The 20,084-nt window shown below is 48.7% G+C and overlaps 1 protein-coding gene across 4 annotated transcripts in view; it reads left to right on the top strand.

Moving 5' to 3' along the window:
* The window catches only part of CGNL1 (cingulin like 1), a 142,352-nt gene extending 123,304 nt beyond the window's left edge, over window positions 1-19,048 (top strand). For 3 of the 4 annotated variants that reach the window (XM_033108213.1, XM_033108209.1, XM_033108211.1), the window contains 7 exons: window positions 837-998; window positions 3,890-3,979; window positions 12,287-12,370; window positions 13,104-13,228; window positions 14,213-14,321; window positions 14,713-14,876; window positions 15,949-19,048. In XM_033108213.1, coding sequence (XP_032964104.1) covers window positions 837-998; window positions 3,890-3,979; window positions 12,287-12,370; window positions 13,104-13,228; window positions 14,213-14,321; window positions 14,713-14,876; window positions 15,949-16,081 — 867 coding nt within the window. In that variant the 3' untranslated portion in view covers window positions 16,082-19,048. The remainder of the gene's footprint in view (window positions 1-836; window positions 999-3,889; window positions 3,980-12,286; window positions 12,371-13,103; window positions 13,229-14,212; window positions 14,322-14,712; window positions 14,877-15,948) is intronic. The other variant, XM_033108212.1, reaches the window with a different exon arrangement.
* Window positions 19,049-20,084: the final 1,036 nt, after the last annotated feature.

Below are 20,084 nucleotides of genomic sequence, written 5' to 3'. Positions count from 1 at the left end.
AGGGTAAGAAGTTGAGAACAAAACAGACATCCTTGGGTTTCATTAAATTGGTCCACACAGATGTTTCAGGAATACCTGCTGTGTTTAGAGGTGACTAGTTCCTTCAGGGAGATTCCAGAGAAGTGGAAAACAGACCATCCCCTTGTGAATCAAGCTCTTTTGTCGCAGTCTTCAAAGCTATTAGTTCAGTGCCACCTTGTGGATGAAAAGAACACTCTCAGTTATGACCACTGACACATGGTTTTCTTTTAGAGAGCACTGGTTTTCACCTAATGTGTGTTTTTATATTATTAAATTTCGTGCCTGCAGGTTGTTTTGGGGTGGTTAGTTTTTATTTTCCCCTAACTTTAAATATCTGTTGAGAGGACCGTGACACAGGTGAGCAATCAATTATACTGTGGGAAGCACTAATCTAGTTCCGTGACTTTCAAGTGTTTTTGATCACGACCTAAGGTAAGAAATACCTCCTGCATCGCAACCCAGTGATACATACATCCCTACAAATATAGAAATAGTTAGTACAAAAGTTTCATAAAACATTATTTGCTTGTACTCTACTCTGAGTATTTTTTCTGTTATATTTAATTTTAAAATGCTGGTCAACATCTATTATATTACGTAACCCAATGGGTTGTTACTTGTAGCCGAAAACGCCCCTCTTCTTATAGAAGAGGAGACTGAGGCCCAGAGGGAGGTGGCACTTGGTGAGGTCCTCTGATCTCCAATACAGTGTGGGTCCCCTCGGTCCTCCTTGGGGTCCGCCTGTGCACTGTCTGTCAAGATCTCTGTGCTGCTGATGTGTCCCAGCTAAGCACCCCAACCTCTCTCTGTTCTAGATGCACCTGATGGAGGAAGAGTTACGGGACTACCAGAGAGCTCAGGATGAAGCACTCACGAAGAGGCAGCTTCTGGAGCAGACGCTGAAGGACCTGGAGTACGAGCTGGAGGCCAAGAGTCATCTCAAAGATGACCGCAGCAGACTGGTCAAGCAGATGGAGGTGTGTGGGCCAGGGCCCGTGGAGAGCAAGTATGGGATGTGAGGGGAGCAGCCTCTCTGTCGCACCTCAGCCTCTGGGAAGCCTTTGGTTTTGATTCTCTCAAACAGCCACACGGTAGTAAGGTCATTCCTTGATTTGAGGACGATGTTGCTAGCTCATAGACTCCTAGGACATCGGAGCCGGAAGGAATGATGGAAATATAGCCCAGTGTCCTCGTTATCTTGAAGAGGGAGTAGAACAGAGTCCCAGAGAGGTTAGGTGCTTTTACCTAAGGGCACATAGATAGTTCATTTTCTGTTTTCTGCTCTGAGTCGTGCTTCCAACTACAAAGGAGATGAGATTGCTGCAGATCTAGAAAGAGACTGAGCTGTGCCTTGAACCCAAACTACCTAATTCCTATGGGCACCCAATACTGATTCACCTCACCACATGCCCCATTCTTGTGTCTGGATTCTGGCCGGTTTCCTTATAGATGGTCCAGCTTTGCCAAAGCAAGCAGCAAACTGTGGCTCGATTCATTTTTGGATCCACAATATACATAAAGTTCAAGACAACATATCAGAAAGTGCTCAGTAAAGTCACCAGCTGGGGGTGATCTGTTCACAAGTTCAAAACACAGTAAACTAGAAAAATGTGAATCAAGTAATTGAATCTAATTAGGAACAATCCACTAAAAACGACAGGAAGCACCTTAATGTCAGAACCTTAACTTATAAAAAAGAGTAATTCTCAAGGACAAAACTAACCCCAAACCAGAAACATCCCTGATCTTCCCACATCCCAGTGGAATTTAGAGAGGGACAGACACCTAAAAATCAGCCTCAGACCTGTCAGGGAAGTTGAAATTGTCAAGGTTTTGATAAAGTCAGAGAGTGCTCAAGGCCAGGGAGCGATAGCTTGAATTTAAAATCAAGGGAATTCCAGATTCAACTTTGCAAATAGATCGAAATAACTTCTAAAACCTCCAGGGGACTTAATAGCGGTTTATGTCTAGGGAGTGACGTTTCAACCATTTATTAGATGGTCCCTTTTTAGAGGCTAGAATAACCTGGTTACAGTATTACTGTTCTTTTACATATTTTGTATGTTTTGCTAATGTTCTGGTTCTGATCTCATTTTGTACATTTTGCTAATGTCCTGGTTCTGATCTCATTAGGGGAGGTCATTTTAAGGCAAGCTGAATTCAACCCAGTTAACTTGCAAGTAATTATTCTAGGGCACAAACAATTTGGTTAAAAGCAAGCTAAAGCCTCATTAGGCAGCGGCGTAAGAGCCTTGGGTGTAATGACCCTTGGCCTGGCCCCCTCAATGTTCCTGCTAGGGTCTGTACAGTACGTATTGTAGGCAGGAGGAGAGCCCTGTGAAGAGGTGCGTTTAGCTAAATATTGGATGGTCAGGTCACCTCCTTTTAGAATATTGTGACTAAAAAGAACATTTCCTTTTGCTAACTCATAGTCTAGAAGCAGTGGCATAGCTAAGCGTCATTTGTTCCTCTGTCATATTTTAGCTATTTTTCCATTAATTACAAAATGAATAGTTCTCAAGGCCCCACCCCTGTGAAGCACACGAGTAGGGAGGGGGGTAGTGTTTCCTACCCTGATTGGCAGCTGGCAGGACTATCTTGTGAGTAATATCTTGCCTGTTCCTTCACTAGCATTTAAATTAATTCTCAGGACTCCAGAGGGCTCTCAACAATGGGCATTTTCTGTAAACTCAGAAACTCAGGTGACCGTCTTATGTGAATGCAGCACTTGCTGATCCTTGGTGCTTTCTGACTAGGATGAAACTGACCTTGGAGGAGTCAGGAACCAGTTAACAAATTAAGAAGTTTGATGCAGGACCCAGCTCTCTGTTCTGAGTTGGGCTTTGGGACTTTTGGCTCCTGGGAGAGAACTTTCTGGGTTCCGTATAGATTTCAGTCAGTAACAGGGAAGGCATTCACAGACAGTTAGTCGTTTACATGAGTTCTGTGACTTTTCTTTTTGGCACTTACCTAGGCATCCATAACTTGTCAGTCAACTTTGACAAAGGCAGACAATATTTATGTACAGATGCTGCAAACTCACAATGCTGATTGCTTTCTTGTATGTGTGGCTCGGAGTTAACCCAGACATCTGACAAATTTGCTGGTGACAGTGGAAACACATGCACAAACCCTACAGCCCCCCAGTTCTGGGTGGGGTGGTTTGTATTAGAGCCTCTTTTCATACACAAAGCACACTGCAATGCTTTTCTCTTAACACTCAATGATGTTATATCAGGAGCCATCAAGGAAGATAGAAATCACTCTTCTTTTGTGATGGTTGGTTTAGCAGAGTGGGCCGACACTGTCTTTATGTTATTCTTATGTGGATTTGGGGCTGCATCATGCTAAGTGTCTGAGATTCCTTAGGAGAAAGAGGCAGGTGCAAAAGGCTGTTACAGACCTGACTCATGCGAGACTCTTGGAAACACTGAGCACGAGGGAGGCAAAACATTGTCCCATGCTTGGAGTATTTAGAAAAATGTGCCATGAGCAATATATCAGTTTCCCCAGGTAACTTAGATACCTGTTAGGCTAAGATAGTTCTTTGTAAAGTTATTGATTCACAAGGGGAAGAAAAGACTTGAGGGAAACATGCTAAAATATCTTCAGTGCTTATGTTAGGGGTAATATTTTTCTCCTTTTACGTTTTTTCTAGATGCACAATCACATTTTACATTATAAAAGCAGTAAGACCCAGTTGTTAAACTATCTTCTTTGGGCTGTGTGAGAAATAGGCACATCCTTGCCCCAACCCTGATGATACTCAGCTCTGATGTACCGTGGGGTTTCCTTCCACAGGGCAGTGCTTGCTCCTACCTCAGGTCGGTGCAAGCTCAGTAGGCTGTGTTTGTGACTTCTTTCTTAGGACAAGGTGTCTCAACTGGAAATGGAACTGGAAGAAGAAAGAAACAACTCGGATTTGCTGTCTGAGCGTATCAGTCGGAGCAGGGAACAGGTACTGTGCTGTAGTGGGATGGCGAGTGGGTTATCCTGCATGAAAAAGGAAATGTGAGAGGTGAAACCTGAGAATTCAGCTGGAGGAGGGAAGAAAGTTCAAGCCTTATGGAAATGATGGAAGATTGCATCGTCTTCACCACAGTAAGCTTCTAGGAGGGAGGGGGAATGTATGACCTCAGGCGTAAAGTAGAAGTTTCCAGAGTGGTTATGGATAACAATCTATTAGCCATAATAGGCACAGTTCGTGTAGAGCTGAGGCTCTAAGAGTCATTAGTTTAGCAAGCAATCGCGTGAAACTTGGTAGCTAGCACTATGTTAGTGCAATGGAAAGTAAATGACATGATGCAGTCTTTTACTTTGAGAACTTTATGAGCTAATTAGCGACACATAAACCTAGGAGGCATTCACAATACAATAACAGTACCTTCCAACTGAATGCTTCTGGCAGTTTTGAAAGGCGTTTCGCTTACATTTGATCCTTACAGCAATCTTGGGGGGTGGGGGGAGGGTACAGCCGGGAACAGTTCTCGCTGTCCTCACACTGTGGCTCATGGAACTAATGTCCCAAACTACATTAGTATAATCCCCAGGTTTTTAGATTTTGTTTCCATTTTTTAATTAAGGAAAAGTTCAAAGTGGCTAAGTCATATCCTGGGGCTGGGGTATCACATCACTAGAAATCGGTGGACCATGAGCTGGTTGCTATATCCCAACTGCGTGTTCACACCACTTGAGAGATAAAATACGGAAACATTATGGGGCAAAGATTCAGAACAGTCCGTGGCGGTTTGGGAGAGAACTGATATTCACTAATCTCAGCCTTTCATGTACATGGCACCTGTGGAAACCTGATGGGATGTATTATACTTTCAGTGACAACTTACCCGGTTGTATGCTTAGCTCCCAAATATGGTGCCATATAAACTGTACATAGACATTTAGAAAACTCTTCACCTCTTGATTTGCTTTGGGCTCTTTCTAAATTAAACAATGCAAACAAAATCTAAAAGCCTTGGATGGTGCTGAGAAAAATTTAGGAAATTATCTGTTTAAAGGATTGATATTAAAAAATAAATCTGAATTACAAATTAATTTGGGCAAATCTTCCTTATCCAAAGAAGCACTTTCCTCTGGTCACTTTTCTGCTTTTTCGTATTCACCACCTTCCCCTCAACTCAGGTGGACCAAGATTAAGGTGACCGGGGTGGGAGTAAGGACAGGAGACAGGGAGACCTGGAGGAAGTCTGTTCTGGGGGACAGAGAACAGGAAAGGCATGTGAGAGACCAGACATTCTGTCCTTTTCATGTTTTTGTTTTTTTCTCTTTCTCATGCTCAGTAAATGCTGGCCACATTACTTGTGAGTTCCCAGCCTTTCTAAGGTGTTTGTTTCCCATACGTGCTCAGGCTATTATTATTCAGACTGATGGATTCAGGGAATCCTAATTGAGAGACAAAATTTTCAAACTTTTTTGGATGCTTGGATTTTTCCCCCCCAAATCTGGCTAATGTGAAGGAGAGGATGGATTTGGATTTGATAAAATCATGTCTTCTTTCACAAAACAGAGGTGAGGACTATTTGTTTTCTCACCCAAATATGGTTTCACCTTATATAGGGGGTTTCTGATTGTCTTAAGATTGAAGGAAAAGTGAATTAAATAGTGGGAATTTTACTGGCTTTGTTCTGTTTAAATCCAGAGAATCATTTTTTCTCTTCTTCCAAAATCGTGTTTTCATTTATGACAATTGTCACCCATTACTGAGGACTCCCTAGGTGCTGGGTGCCGTGCCTGTGCCAGGCATGGGCTTTCATGGGCTTGAGAGGCTAAGTGAAGGCCTAGGGTCATGCGGCCTGTAAGAGATGGAGCCGTGATTTGAGTCCAAAACCTACTTCCTCTCACCAAGCTCCACCATCAGATTGTAAGAGTAAAGACGCACCACCCCCATACATTTGGGGCCTCCATTCCCAAGTTTAAAATAATACCATGGTGTTTCATAATATGGGTGAGAATGTACGTTCACTTGATTCCCTCCTGACTCTCCTAATGAGTCCAGGATTTCAGTCACAAAAGAGAGGCCCAGCTTGGTGTGTTTTAAATGTGTGCGATGTCCTAGCTCCTTGGGCACTGCTGTGTCATTGCTGGTGGCCGAGTGAACAGTTAACAGTGGAGCTGCGCCTACCTGGAGAGGTATTCTCGTGGCCGTGGAACCCAGTGGAAAGACGATTCACCCACCCGGGCAGCTGGCACGCAGGATGAAAAATACCAACTTGAGAGCTTCGAGTGGCTTCATACATAGTCTCCAGGGGCCAAAGGAGGCTGCTCTGCTGCCTTGGCAGCTGCAGGATAAATCCCAGTGGATAAGGTCTCGGGCTTTGGCAGGCACTTGAAGGAGCTGCCACCCAGTGGCCGGCTTACACCTGTTCCTCAGTCAGCACCAGGCGGACGCAAGCACCAGCCCCCGGGACTCGGAAGTAGGGCTCCTGGTACTCAGGGCATGAAAGATCAAAATGGGGTTTCTTTGTCTCTCTCTTTTTTTAAATTAAAATGTACTAGTCTCAGAACTGCCTCTTATTGTTTTGGCTGTTCAAAACCCAATGTGTACTGGTGGTTAATAATAATTTTCTTTTCTCGTGGCTGAGTATCATTTTTAATACCAGCCAGGCATATAGGCTCACCACCCCCTTTAAAGCCCCGTGATAAACACAGGTGATGGGGTTAAATATTGTTATTAGCAATCATAAATATCTCTGGCTTTTCATTAACCCAGAAGGCAGCTGCTTCTAATCCTGAGAGCTGGCTCAGGCCAGCGGTGCCTCTGACAGACAACCCATTGGAATCTGATATTGTTATTTCTGATCAGAATGCTTGGGGCTTAGCGTTCTTTCAGTCCAGCTGTGATAAACTGTTGCCTTCAGCTCCTGTTCTGTTTTTAATTCAACTGGAAAGTTTTTGTTCGGTCTACTTAATATAGCTGAAGGGTAAACAGCACGTAAAGTGCTAAGCGCATATAAAGAAATGTTTTCCCAGCCTCAGATTTACTTCCCTGGTCCAAAAGAGGTGGCAGGCCAAGCCAGAGGCTTTTTTTCCCTTGCCAGTGTGGGCTCAGGATAAGAAGGATCCGACCTGCGATAGTCCCAAGTCCCTAGGCCAGTCCTGGGGACCATTGTATTAAGCACAGCTAAAGCCTCGTTGGTTCGCGGTGAAGCCCACCTGTGGGACCATTATCCACAACACCACATGATATTCCTTGTACAAGGCTCCACCTGGCAGATTTATTTTAGAATTTAGTGTCAGGCTGTTCTTATTGAAGAATTGAAGGAAGCCTATCATGTTTGCCAAAAATCGTGGTTTCCAAAAGACTCAAGAAAAAGGGACTGCCTGGTTGCAGCAACTGTTAGGTTTTATGGTCACACGTGTTCCTTCCTGTTCTTCACTCTGATTTATTTTATACTTCCGTTTTAATAGCCATCTTTGAAGGGATGAGGTAGGGTAGAAATACTGTTTGTTTGTTTTTTTCTTTGGAGAGTCATTATTTGCCTGGGGCTCTCCAGGGAGGTCTTGAACCTGCAGAGGCCTCCGGATGCTGCTTCTTGGGGGCTCCTTTGGGGGGGGGGGTCATTTCCTTGTGGGATAGATTTTCTAGTCAAGTGTCCTGAGAGAGCAAGACTTTGGTGTGGCTGCTTCTTTAAGTCACAGGGTTTGTCCTAAATCCCAGCCTGGGCTCCGTGCTGCCTGACTGCATGGAGGTCCTCGAAGCCCCCTCTGTGGACATGTGGACACATCTTCCTTCTGGGCTCCGAAGTCCTCGCCAGAACTACCCCTCCTTGTAGGATCTGCCCGTAACTGAGAACTCTGGTCCTTCAGCTTTGCTGAGAGGGAGAAAAGAAGCATGATTTTCAGCCAGAAAGCCTGGCTTAGAATCCCAAAGCTACTTCCACTGTTCCTGAACCTTCCACCTGGAAAGTGGGGGTGATCATGTCTGCCTCAGAGAGTGCCAGCGGGATTACGTGGGCACTCGCAGTCGCTGAGTGGTCGCTGAGTGCTTGTTGCCAGGGCCTCTTGATTCTTGGTACTTCCCTCCTCGGTCCTCAGGCTGGAGCACAGCTGCAGAAGTCACCACCTGAACCCCAAAAACAGATGTTGCACAGCTGCAACAAGACCCTTGCCTAGGCTCTATGGGCCTTTTATTGTCTTTTGGCCTCACATTCCACAGCAACTAAATTTCTAAATTTCTTTCTCTTTTTATAAGCTCCCAGTTCTTTCTTATCCCTTCACTTTTGGGAAAATAGTCTCCCCACCTTTCCTTCTCCTCCCTTCGCCTCCTCCCTTCCTCTCCCTTCCCCTCTGCCCTCTCCTGTCTCCAAGCTACAGAAACCTGCCTCTGTCTAAGCCCTGAGCTGTGCTTCCTCTCCTAGGTTCAGAGAAGGTTCTCCCCCACTCTCACGCTGGTACCAGTGCAGGGCCTGGAACCCGTCGCTCCCTCACTGGACAGTCTTTCTGTCCCCTCCCTTATTATCACAGTCCATCATCTGTAACTTCTCCCTCCTCCACGAGGCTCACCCTCACCTGCTAACAGGTGCACGGCATCTCTCTTGCCAACCCCTCTGCGACCTCTCTAGCTCTCCAGTTGTAGCTATCGTCTTGTCACCCGTGGAGTTCTAGAGGACAGGTGTCTCCCTCCACTTCCATAACCTGCTTCTTCTCAGTCTCTGCAGCCTGGTTCCCTCTCTGCCGAGCCTTCCAGAGCGAGCTAATTGTCCAGCTCAGGTGCTTCATCCACAGTCCTTCTGCCTGACCTTACTCAGTACTTGCCCTTCTCAGCTTTGGGGACAGGGCAGTGTCCTGGTTTTCTCCATGCCTCCCCTAACGGGGTGGAGGTAAGAAGGGCACAGCTCTGGATTCCGCTCATTCTTCGTGTCACCTTGGTGAACTCATCTGTCCTGTGGCTTCACCTGGCATCACCAAGTATCCCACTTGTATCTGCATCTCTCCTGGATCTTAAGGGTCGATGGGGATAGTAACAGTACCTTCCTCATCGAATCGTGTTGAGGATTAAATGAAGAACACTATAAACCTGCGGAAGACTTCCCTTAGCGAGTGCAATCCAGGTGTTCGCTGCTGTCTTATTATAATGGGCCTTCTGTGAGGGCTCCCTGTCTGCGTCTCCAGCTGGCCTCTTAACCTATCCCCTTATTCCCCACATGTCCAGGTCAGTCCTTTGAATTCTTCTAGCACTCCTTTCCTCTTTCTTACCTAAAGCACAGTCCTTCTCCCGCCCCTTTCTCGACCCTGCCTGATGCTGACCTCTCAGTTAGGTCCCAACTCAGGGTCGCTTTCTCTGGGGAATGTTCCTGGCGCTTAGTCTGGGCTGTGACCACTGCTGTGCACCCTGCCCCAGCACTGTCCTTCCCTGTTGTAGTAACACTGACCACCTGTGTAGGACGTGTTCATTTGTCCCCCGTGAGGCTATAATGAGGGTGGCACTTTGTCAGTCTTTTTGTCACAGTGACCTAGGGCTAATAGTGTAGTCTGAACAAATGGATGAAACCACCCCATCATTCTAGGCACCCCCCCTCCCGCCCCCCAGCATACAAGCGTGTGTATTTACAAACACACACTCACTCTTACCTTGACAGAGTGGGTCTTTTCTGGGACACTCCTAAATGTCCAGAGTTGTGGGATGGCTACGCTAGCCTGAGGATGGAGGCAGGGGCCTGTGGCTTCCTCAAAAGGGGAGCTACACAGCGCCTCCAAAGGTGTGGGAGACACCAAATGTGCTTTCACTGTGTCCTAGGCTAGCTTCAAGGGCCCTTACAGGTTGTCTCTTTCACGTTCCTTTGTTTTCGACATGAGGACTCTGCCTCCCAGAGATGAGATGACCAAGGTCACACACAAGTGTGAGCCAGGAAGGGAAGCTGGACCATGGCTGCTTGTCTGTGTAATTACTTCCCATCGCAGTGAAAGTTTAACCGTGTCCTCAGTGAAGTCCCGGCTCTGCCCAGGGAGCGTGAACAGAACACTTTCCCCTGGGAGGCATGTCCTGGTCCCGTGGCCCCAGCCGTGCTGACGCCGTCCATGTGCGGTGTCATCGGCTGGTTCACAGCCGTGCTCGGAGTGGGGCTGTGAGCCTGCATTCGTTACCCATGGACTCGTTCCGGCGTGAGGGCTCTGGGGCCCGAGTGGGAGGGAGCCGCGGGCAGAGTTTTCTGTGCTCTGCCCCCTGACCCTCTGCATGGCTGGCATTTTTTCCCTGCTGCACACAAGAATGCCCTAAGGGGACTGACTGCCTCCCCGGGTCTTGGTTTTTACGTGACAGCTGTATTTGAACCCTAGGTCTGTTTGAAGCCTTTTCAGAGTTGGTCTAGAGAGAGCAGGTGGTGTAGTGGGCCGTGAGCAGCAGGTTTGTCTAAGTTCTGGTCCTGCTCCCTTCAGTTATGTGCTTACCTGCCCTGGGCCTCAGTGTCCTCTGCTGTACAGTTCTGAGCCCCCCAGGATTTAGAAGCCTGCCAGGCAGAAATGCAAAAATATAAGCGTCGTCATTGTTGTTATTATTATTATTATTTGGACCATACAGGTCCCTGCTCCTGTGGGCAGAGTCCCAGCCCCCCCTACCCCCCCGTGAGATCTGAGGCCGCCATGTCTGAGCCCTGCCCATCACGTCTCATTCCTTCCCACCCTCTGTCACCCACTCCGGGCCAGCCACTCCGTGCTGCTTGTCATTCCCTGCACACACTGTGGTAGGACAGGGGGAGATGGGAGCAGAGGCAGGACTGGCCCAGCGGGGCTTGCTGTCCTGGCAGGGAAGGGGTGAGCTTATCTTTTACTCTTTCGAGTGCTTGTACAGGTGGTGAAAATCCAGGTGGAGGCCAGGCCGTGTGAGGCTGTTAAAATGATCCCAGGCATCCAGGGGCTCCTGTGTGTACGCCTCTTACCCAGGTTGGACCCCATTCTTAAGAAAAAAGAAGCAATTTTATTTTCCTGACTCACCTTCTTAGTTCTCCTGGCTCCTCTGGACAGTGCTGGGAACAGAGTCTGGGGTCTCCGCCTGAGGCTCACTTCACTGCAGCCGAGAGCCCCCTGGGGATGGAGAACAGAGATGCGGAAGGGTAGGCGACTGGATTTCTTTCCGGCTGCTGCTTGGCTAGGCCCATTTCCTATTAATATAGAAGAAATCCTCAGTAACGTTGAGCCTTTGCTGGGTCACCTGGGGCTGCACAGTGTTCTTGCTGACTTCTGTTTCTGGCATAAGAAGGAGAAAATCCAGCAGCATCTGAGATATGCTCACTGTGGAAGCCCTTGCAATAGTTTGAACTTTTAATTCAGGAGTCAGGAGCTCAGGGAAATACTAGCTCCCCTATTACTAGTTGTGTAGATCTCGGGAAAGTTTGATGACTGACTCTTCCTGGTTTGCCTGGGACTTTCCCAGTTTTAACATTGAAAGTCCTGTGACCTGAGCACATCCTTGGTCCTGGGCAAGCTGGGATGGTTGGTCACCATACAACTTGGCTGACTTCTCCAAGCTCTAATGTCCTCAGCAGAGACACTATTATCTACTTCCCAAGGTTGTTCTGGATGTAATAGGATAGCGCATGTGGAGGACTAAGCAGGTGTATCAGTTTTTAGAGCTGCTGTTATAAAGTACCACAAACTGGGTGGCCTAGAACAACAGAAGTTTATTGTCTCAGTTCTGGAGGCTAGGGCCTGAAATCAAAGTGTCATTAGGGCCGCACTCCCTCTGGACCTGAAGGAGAGTCCTTCCTTGATACTTTCTAGCTCCTCGCCATCTGTGTGGGTCCTTGATTTTTACATGCCTCCCTGTAGCTCCATCTTTACATGGCATTCTCCTTGTGTCTGTGTCTTCACGTGGCCACCATCTTCCCTCTGTGCATGTCTGTCTCTGCATCCAAATGTCCCCATTTTAAAGGACCCCAGTTATACAGGATTACGGCCCACCTCATTTTTACTTGATTACCTCTATAAAGACCCTGTTTCGAAAGAAGGTCCGTGAGGCACTGGGGTGGGGAGTAGGGCATCAATGTATCTTTCTGGAAGGGAATACAATTCAACTCATAATAACAGGGTTAGCTATGACTACTATTGTTATTTGTATCATTATCTTTGCAATCATCGAGAAACCAAGAATATCTAAAAATAGCTCCTGCACCCAAGAGGAGTGATGGCAGGAGGCCCCCGTCATGAAGAGGAGGGGATCTGATTGTTGGAACTCAGTCTCTGGAACAACTTCAGTGCAAAGGATCTAGGAACAACCCCGCTGACCCCTGGGATTTTGCTCTATTTGGTGTAGATGGAACAGATGAGGAACGAGCTACTTCAGGAGAGAGCTCTGAGGCAAGACTTGGAGTGTGACAAGATTTCCCTGGAGAGACAGGTAAGAGCACCTGGCCCCATGAACCACTCCTTCCCTCTCTCCCTTCCTCCTTCTCTTCCTCCCTCCTCATGACTTGGGACTAGAAGCCCTCAGTGGTGCCTCCTTTAAGCAGCACCCCAAGAAATCTGGGGTGTACCTCACCTGAGAGCGGTATTTCTAAGACCTTTCCCAGAGAGGATTTTCCCAATAATATTAAATATGCTTGGAAGTTTAGCAGCTAGGGGGAGTTATTAATTGTACAATTAATTAATTGTAAGTGTTGTCTTCTAGGTCCTAAGGCGGCCTAAATTCTAATGTAAAGGGAATAATAAAGAACCAGTGTCACCAAACATGAGTTGCTAACAAAGCTTACTTGAATCATTATTCTTTTACATGCTATTCATGTAAGTTCTTCACTGAATATGGCATATGATATTGGTGAAAGAGCCTATTTCTCCTGCCAGTAGGTGTATGAAAAGCCAAGGCTATTTGATAACCAAGAATCCTAGGCCATGGCAAAGATTCCATTTAGGCTTATTAGGGAATGTGATAGAATCTGTTCTCTTGGCCTGCCAGTGCTGGGGTGCAAGGCCTTTTCCTGGAAACATCCTTGGCTTCCCCAGGTCCCCCGGGGCCACCGATGTTGATGTGAAAGGCAGTCTTATCAGTCACTGACCAAATCCTGGCTCCACCTGTACTCTGCATAGAGAGTGTGGCACACAGAGCCCCTCATAGTCTCCCTGTTTGATTCCAGAACAAGGACCTAAAGAGTCGGATTATCCACCTCGAAGGTTCCTACAGGTCCAGCAAGGAGGGGCTGGTGGTGCAGATGGAGGCCAGGATCATGGAGCTGGAGGACCGGCTGGAGAGTGAGGAGAGGTGAGTCTGGCCAGTGGTGGTGCAGAGGCCTGGCAGGCAGTGACCAATCACAAAACAGAGTGCTCTCACATTTGTACCTCTTCCCATCCTCATAGGCCTTCATGTGAGGAAGGCAGAGCAAGTACAGCCTTGCTGTTTTTATTTCCATTTTACAGATGAGAAAACTGAGACCCACCTAAGTAAGTACTTGAGGAAGGTAGCCTAGCTGAGGAAGGTATAGCTGGACTAAAACTTAGCACTCCTGCTCTTAGCCCATAGCTTTCCCATTGTCCTTGCTGCTCCTTTCCCCATCCCCTCAATAGGATAAGCTGCCTCATAAGCTACTGAGTTTGAGCTGGATAGAAACGAGGGGGCTGACTCTAACCTGGGGGCCAAGTGTATCACTCTGCTTAGCAGAGGCCGAGGAGCCGTCTGTCAGAGACAGGCAGGTCCTCCCACAATGGGTGAGAGAGATCAGATGACCACACTCCTTCCAACACCCTGGTTCTCTGCAGCTAGCTCTCAAGTCGCCGCCCGAGAGCCAGCACCAGGTAGAATTAGACCAGCCTCAGTTTTTCAGTTCTTACTCGTGGCCCTTCTCCTTCCTAGAGGAAGTGCGGGCGCGCGTACATGTGCGGAGGACATTTCACATTATCCGTTATCAGCAAGACTTTGGGGGTTGGGCTGGAGCAGCCTGGAGTAGACTTCAAATGTTCATATCTGGCTGTCTGTGACCCTCTGACCTAAGAAGTAAAGCTCAGGATGGAAAGAACTCAGGGCAAGTCTAGTCCCAGCTCAGCCCTTTGCTGGCTCTGCGTCCTGGGGCAAGTTCCTCCCGTTCCCGGAGGCCCCGTTTCCTCATCTGCCCAATAAGTGGCCCTTTCCTCTTGCACAGATGAGTGGACTAGGCAGTTCTGGCTGGGGCTTCCCCTCCACAGCCTGGTCCGGGCCTTTTGCGGGGCTGGGATAAGAGGGTCCTCGGTTCTGTTTCCCCTGCCCTTCCAGGGACCGGGCCAGCCTCCAGCTCAGCAACCGACGGCTGGAGCGGAAGGTGAAGGAGCTGGTGATGCAGGTGGATGATGAGCACCTCTCGCTGACTGACCAGAAGGACCAGGTGAGCGGCCCTCTGCAAGTTCATTGTCAGACGGGACTGCATGTCCCAGGCTGAGGAAGCAGGAGGCGGGCAAGGCATCTGCAGGCGCGCAGTGCAGTTATGGTGGACCGATTCCTGTCTTTCCACTCTATCCAGTTACGTCATGAAATGGGGCTTTTCTAGGAGGCCTTAGTAGGGGATTTCAGCAAACTTCGAACCCTGAACATGGCTTGTGAAGAGTGGATTTGTCCGTCGTAGACTCTTACGGCCATTTTCCTGTGAAACTGGTGGCCCGCCTTTGCGCGTGTGTCTTGGTTGCCCGGAGAGAAGGTGGCTGGACCGCTGAGGCTCTCCTCCATCCCAGCGGGGCTGGGCGACCGCCAGCACTAACCTGCCCTCTCCCCCAATGCAGCTGAGCTTGCGCTTGAAAGCAATGAAGCGGCAGGTGGAGGAGGCTGAGGAGGAGATCGACAGACTAGAAAGTTCTAAAAAGAAGCTGCAGAGGGAGCTGGAGGAGCAGATGGATGTGAACGAGCAGCTACAGGGACAGCTCAATTCCATGAAGAAGGACTTAAGGTAGGCAAGTGCGGTGAGACCCCAGGGGAGAGCTTGATGCTTTCAGGGCACCTTTTTTAGTCCTGTTGTCTCAGGCCAGTTTCTTATTGTCACCTTTCGGGGGTCATCCCAGGTAGAGATGAGAGTGGCTGTGTCCACCTCAGTCACCCCACGTGCTCGGCAGGGTCTCACATGTCACACGCATAGCAATGCCTCAGTGTCAGTGGGCGGGTACTATCCCTGCCGTCCACAAGGGAAAACAGGCTCGGTGCAGGGAAGACTCGCTCACACCACCGTGGAGGGGGCAGCTCCTGGATCAGCCCTTAAGATGCCTGCTTTTACGTGACTTAGGGAGAAACAGGGTAAAGTTTGGGTTCGTATCCTCATGAGGTGTAGGATAGCGCCAGTTTCAGTTTCAGGAGAGAGCTGCCTCTAAAGCTTTCCTGCTGTGGTCCTAAGGGGACTGGGTTGGGGTTCAGTTCCCCTCGCCCAGCGTCACTGCCTAGGGCATTGGGATGAGGGGGCGGATTAGTTTCGTGCTCATCCATGGAGCTGAGTCTTTCCTGGAGGCTGACTATGCTGGCAGCACACGAAACTGTCTTATAAATGGGCACAGAACTCCAGCCCATTGAGAATCCTATACGCCGAGCTTGTCAGTCAAGAACCTGGCCCCAGGGCTGGCAGTAGGATGCAACATTTAAGCAGGCACCAAAAATCTCAGTAATCAAGACAGATGATATTTAATGTGATATTTTAAAAAATGCAAACCATCCGTGGTGAACAAGACATCCAAATTTTAAATTAAGACGGGATCAATGACAGTACCCTGATGAACCTTATTGGGGCTTACGGCAAAAGGAAAGCTCAGTACCACTGATCTTGCCCCAGCCCCACTGCCAACACTGGTCTCCATGCTGACAGGTGGGCATTTGTTCCCTGTTGCTCAAGGAACTGGCAGGTGCAGGCCAGTTAAGTTCACACGCTTCCTGCCACTCAGTGGGGTAGGGAGACAGGAACCCGAGTCCCTTCCTTCGTCTCCAGATCAGAGAGGAGCCCCAGTCCAGGGCCAGGAATCATGCCCGTGTTGTTTCAGCAGACTGAAGAAGCTGCCCAGTAAAGTGCTGGACGACATGGACGACGACGACGACCTGAGCACCGACGGGGGAAGCCTCTACGAGGCGCCGCTGAGCTACACCTTCCCCAAGGATGCCGTCAGCCAGATCTGAGTGCGCTTCCAGGGCTGTGGAGGTGACCTGTCATTCTTCCCAGGGACCCTCGGCCGCCTGTAGCAGGAGGCAGGAAAAACAGCGCCTATCTGGAGCTGAGACTCGTCACCCCTTCTTCACGTAACCAGCGATTCCTCCACGCATTATTCTTCCTCCAATCTCTGAGTGAGATCACGGCTCTTGTATCCTAGACAGGGAACGACTGCGGTTTCAGTGTTGCGACGTCGGAGGCCTAAGAGCCACCACCCATTGGGGTGTTTTGGAAAATAATTTGGCAGACGGGAGTCCCTTCTGCACAGCTGTCTGCCAGACCATTTGCAGCTCCCTCCACCCTCCCCGTCAGGGGAAAGGATCCAGAATGCTAGTTACTATTTAATAGCCACTGTGCCGGGGGGGCAATGATGTACAGGCTGTACATACTTTAAACCAGACCTTTTCACGACTGCTGCTGTTCCAGTTTGGAATGTTACAGAGGCTTCCTCAGGTGGCTTGTTTGTCAAGTTCACACATCTATATAGAGCATTATTTTTTAAAACATGATACTCCTAGATTTTAAGCATTAAAGAGCAGAAGCAAGAGAAGGAAGGTAGAATAAAGATCACTTTGGGCATCAGAGTTGGAAAAAAGGAATTGTCATGGTGATAAGGGACAGTTAACCCTGAGAAAAGAAATTCAAGTGGTCTTGGTAAGCAGCTCGCTGATGGAGGCAGAGAGAGTCAGAAGGCCATTTTGTATCTGTGGCCTTGGTTGCTTATTTTGTCTAGAATTTTGTTCTAACTTTTGAACCATGTGGAGACCAATTTTCAGCCACCAGTTGCAATGTCTTTTACACAGGGGGGTGGGGAGACTTGTAATAAGGTTTTTGACAAATGATGTAGTTCCTGGAAGGATAGGGTCCTCCTATCATTTCTTATTGGTCCTTTCCGCCCTCCTCCCACAAGCGGCCTCTGAACTGGGCTCTCCGGGCCCCAGGATAGGGTGTCTCCGGGGTGGGGAATAGCAGGGTATAGGGACAAGGCTCACAGATGTAGCGGGGGAGATAGAGGCAGGCAGTGTTCAGTAAGGTCATTGGGAAAGTGAGAAGGAAGAGGAGATACGCAGGTGTGTGCGTGTGGGTAGGAAGCAAGAGAAGGGAGAAGTTCTTGAAAGCTGGGGGGATGTGTAGACAAGAAGCGGATTGAGTAGGGTCTCAAGTTTATGTCGGGAAAAGGAAACAAGAAACAGAGGTCAGACAGAGGTATGTCTGTGCAAACTGGAAGGTTCCTTCTAACTTCCTGGGACAGAGGGACATTAGGGAAGAAGTGACCGGGTTGGGTGATGTCTGAGGCAAGGCCACGTTGCAGGGACAAAATTACAGGGAACATGGCCTTGGGAGGATACAGGGTATCCTGGTACTTCCTCCTGGCCTTCTTGGTGTCACCTCGCACTGTGACAGTCCCCAGGCATGCCGAGAGGCCAGGCCCAATCACAGCAGGGCCCCCACAAGGCAGGGCCAGGGAGAGAACCCTGCCACTTGTCAACATGTATGGAGCAGAGATGACCGTGTTAGCTGCTTCAGCAGTGTCCGCAAGTGTCCTGATAGACGGGATGGGATGTGGACCTGAGAACTCCATGACAGTTGCCAGGGAAGTCAGGGAATTTCAGTGCCCTGCCTCCCCCAGATCACAGAGCCCACAAACAGGATGCGGAGTGACCAGCCTGGTTTAAGGGTGAGTCCCCTGGAGTCGGGGAGCCAACCCCTCCTTCACCTCTGCTGGTGGAGTGGTTCATGCCTCGGCTTACTTATTTGGGCTGTGGAAAGATTCCTCCATTCATTTCGCAAACATTTATTGGGCATCTGTGTTGTCAGGCAAGGTCCTTGGCAATGGGAATCCAGCAGTGAATAAAGTGGATCAAAGTCCCTCCCCTCCTGGAGCACAGCCTGGGGAAAGTGGGTGTCAGAGAACAGCCGTACGAATGGGCACAGCGGCTGAGCTGGGCCCCTCTGTACCCATTTCAGAGCCCGTCTTTCCTCGTGGGGATGCCACAGGCCTGTGGTTGGTCGACTGGGTCACTGGAATTCCCACGGTTTCTTTGACCCTCACTATGGTTTTGATTTCCCTGCTGCTTCCACCATCATTAGATATTTGCCAAGAAGCCTACATAATTATGCCCCAGCCCACTCGTAACTACAGTTGGGAGATGAGAAAGGCCTGAGGCCCAAGAACGTTGGGAGCGAGTGAGTGTCTGTCTTGGTTTGTGAGAGAGTCCCGGCCCCTCATTCTGGCCAGTTCCTTCTGGTACCCTGAGGCTGGCTGCAAGAAGCAAAGATGCCCATGAAAAGAGAACAGAGATCACCATTCAGAAGACTTGGATCCTTACCCTGAGAAATGGACTGTTTTAAATGTCATCCTACACAGTACTGGAGCTGGCAGTGAGCTAGTCACATGCAGTGTAGCTTTGGGGTGGGAAGGACACTGGACTGGGAGTTGAAAGAGATATTTTCACGTCCTGGTTCAACTTATCCCAGTGACCTTGATGGGGTGACCTTGACAGGGCACATGCTGTCAGAGCCGCAGATTGCCCAGAATAAATGATGACCAGGGCCCAAGGTCCTTTCCAGCTCTGATATGTTCTCGTTATTTGACTATTATATACACATATTTTTTTCTCTTTATTGCTTTAAGAACTAACCCTACTCAAGAATATTTTCTTTAGCTAGCTTAAACTGAGAAAAAAATTTATTTAATAAACAAATATGTGGCCAACTGCAATGCTGAGGAGACAATCATCGTATATCTTTATAATTTTTTTTTTCCAAGTATCATTCGACAATGCCAATAGGCTTATTCTGTTGGGTTTCTGTTTTCAGGTATTGTTTGATTGCTTTGGTTTGTCATGGGGAAGAGACATTCTTATGCAGCTACCTCCATGTAAGTGAACTCCTGGGTAAAGTCAAGATTGCCTTTCAATAAACAGTGTCACCCAACAGGAATCTCGACTCCTCCATTATTTTGACTCCCTTGCTTTCTCCAGAGCTTGGCTCCTTGTCTGCCAAGAAACAGCCAAGGGGAAAGGCTGGAAGCTACTTGAGGAAATGGAATGTGGTGGCAGCCAGGCCTGGGGCCAGTTCCTAAAATAGAAGGGTGGGGTGTGGGTCAGTGGCGAACACGGAGAGAATTAGTGCACCTGGATGGTTGTGGTGTTCTGAGAAACACAACCGGCCCATTTCCAGAACATGGCAACAGGGGAAGTATGTCAACAGTGGAATAAACAGGCACCCCCCGTTTCTAAACCAAGATGGGTTCTCTTGTAATCACAGCTTGCACATTATCTCTCCTGCTCTACAGCAGGCTGACAGCAGGTACCGTGGCCTCCATTTCATAGGAAATGAAAGTGACTTCTCCACAAAGGGGACCTGTAGTGTTTATTCTCTGTCCTCAGACCCATTTTCCTCCCCGTCCTCTGGAGGCGGGTCCCTGCAGGCACGGGGTTCTCTCCATGACCCGTGCGCGCTCTGGTTGGAGTCAGCTGATGGGAGCAGGTGGGGGTCGGCTGTCACTGCCCACTGCCACCCCCATTTCCCCAGCCATGGAAGCATCCTGCCCACCCAGTTACCCTGAATCCCTGACTGCGGCCCTTGACTCCCCGTATTCTGACTAAATGGAACATCTCAAATATAAGTGAGATTTTTCTCATTTTAATAAGTCCTCCACGTCTTTGCCTACATTGTGCTTGCTTTTATTTTTAAAGTCAAGTTTACTGAGATATCATTTGTAGTAAAAGGTACCCCTTTTTGGTATTATTTGCTTTCGAAACTGTAATGAGGCCTCTCTCTTTGGCCCCTCTGCGAGGGTCCTCTGGTGGGAACCGCGTGTGCTCTGGTTACCTCTCCCTCAGGCCTGTGGGTGGGAGGAAAGTGACTCCGGGGCCCAGAGCCAAAGGGAAAGCGTCCTTCCAGGCCTGCAGCTCCTTCCTCCACATTCTTGGCATTCCTTCTTTGAACTTGAGGATAGTTACACTG

The sequence above is a fragment of the Rhinolophus ferrumequinum genome, chromosome 6 (assembly GCF_004115265.2).
Source record: "Rhinolophus ferrumequinum isolate MPI-CBG mRhiFer1 chromosome 6, mRhiFer1_v1.p, whole genome shotgun sequence".
Taxonomy (NCBI): Eukaryota; Metazoa; Chordata; class Mammalia; order Chiroptera; family Rhinolophidae; genus Rhinolophus; species Rhinolophus ferrumequinum.
This window is presented reverse-complemented; position numbering and strand designations above follow the sequence as displayed.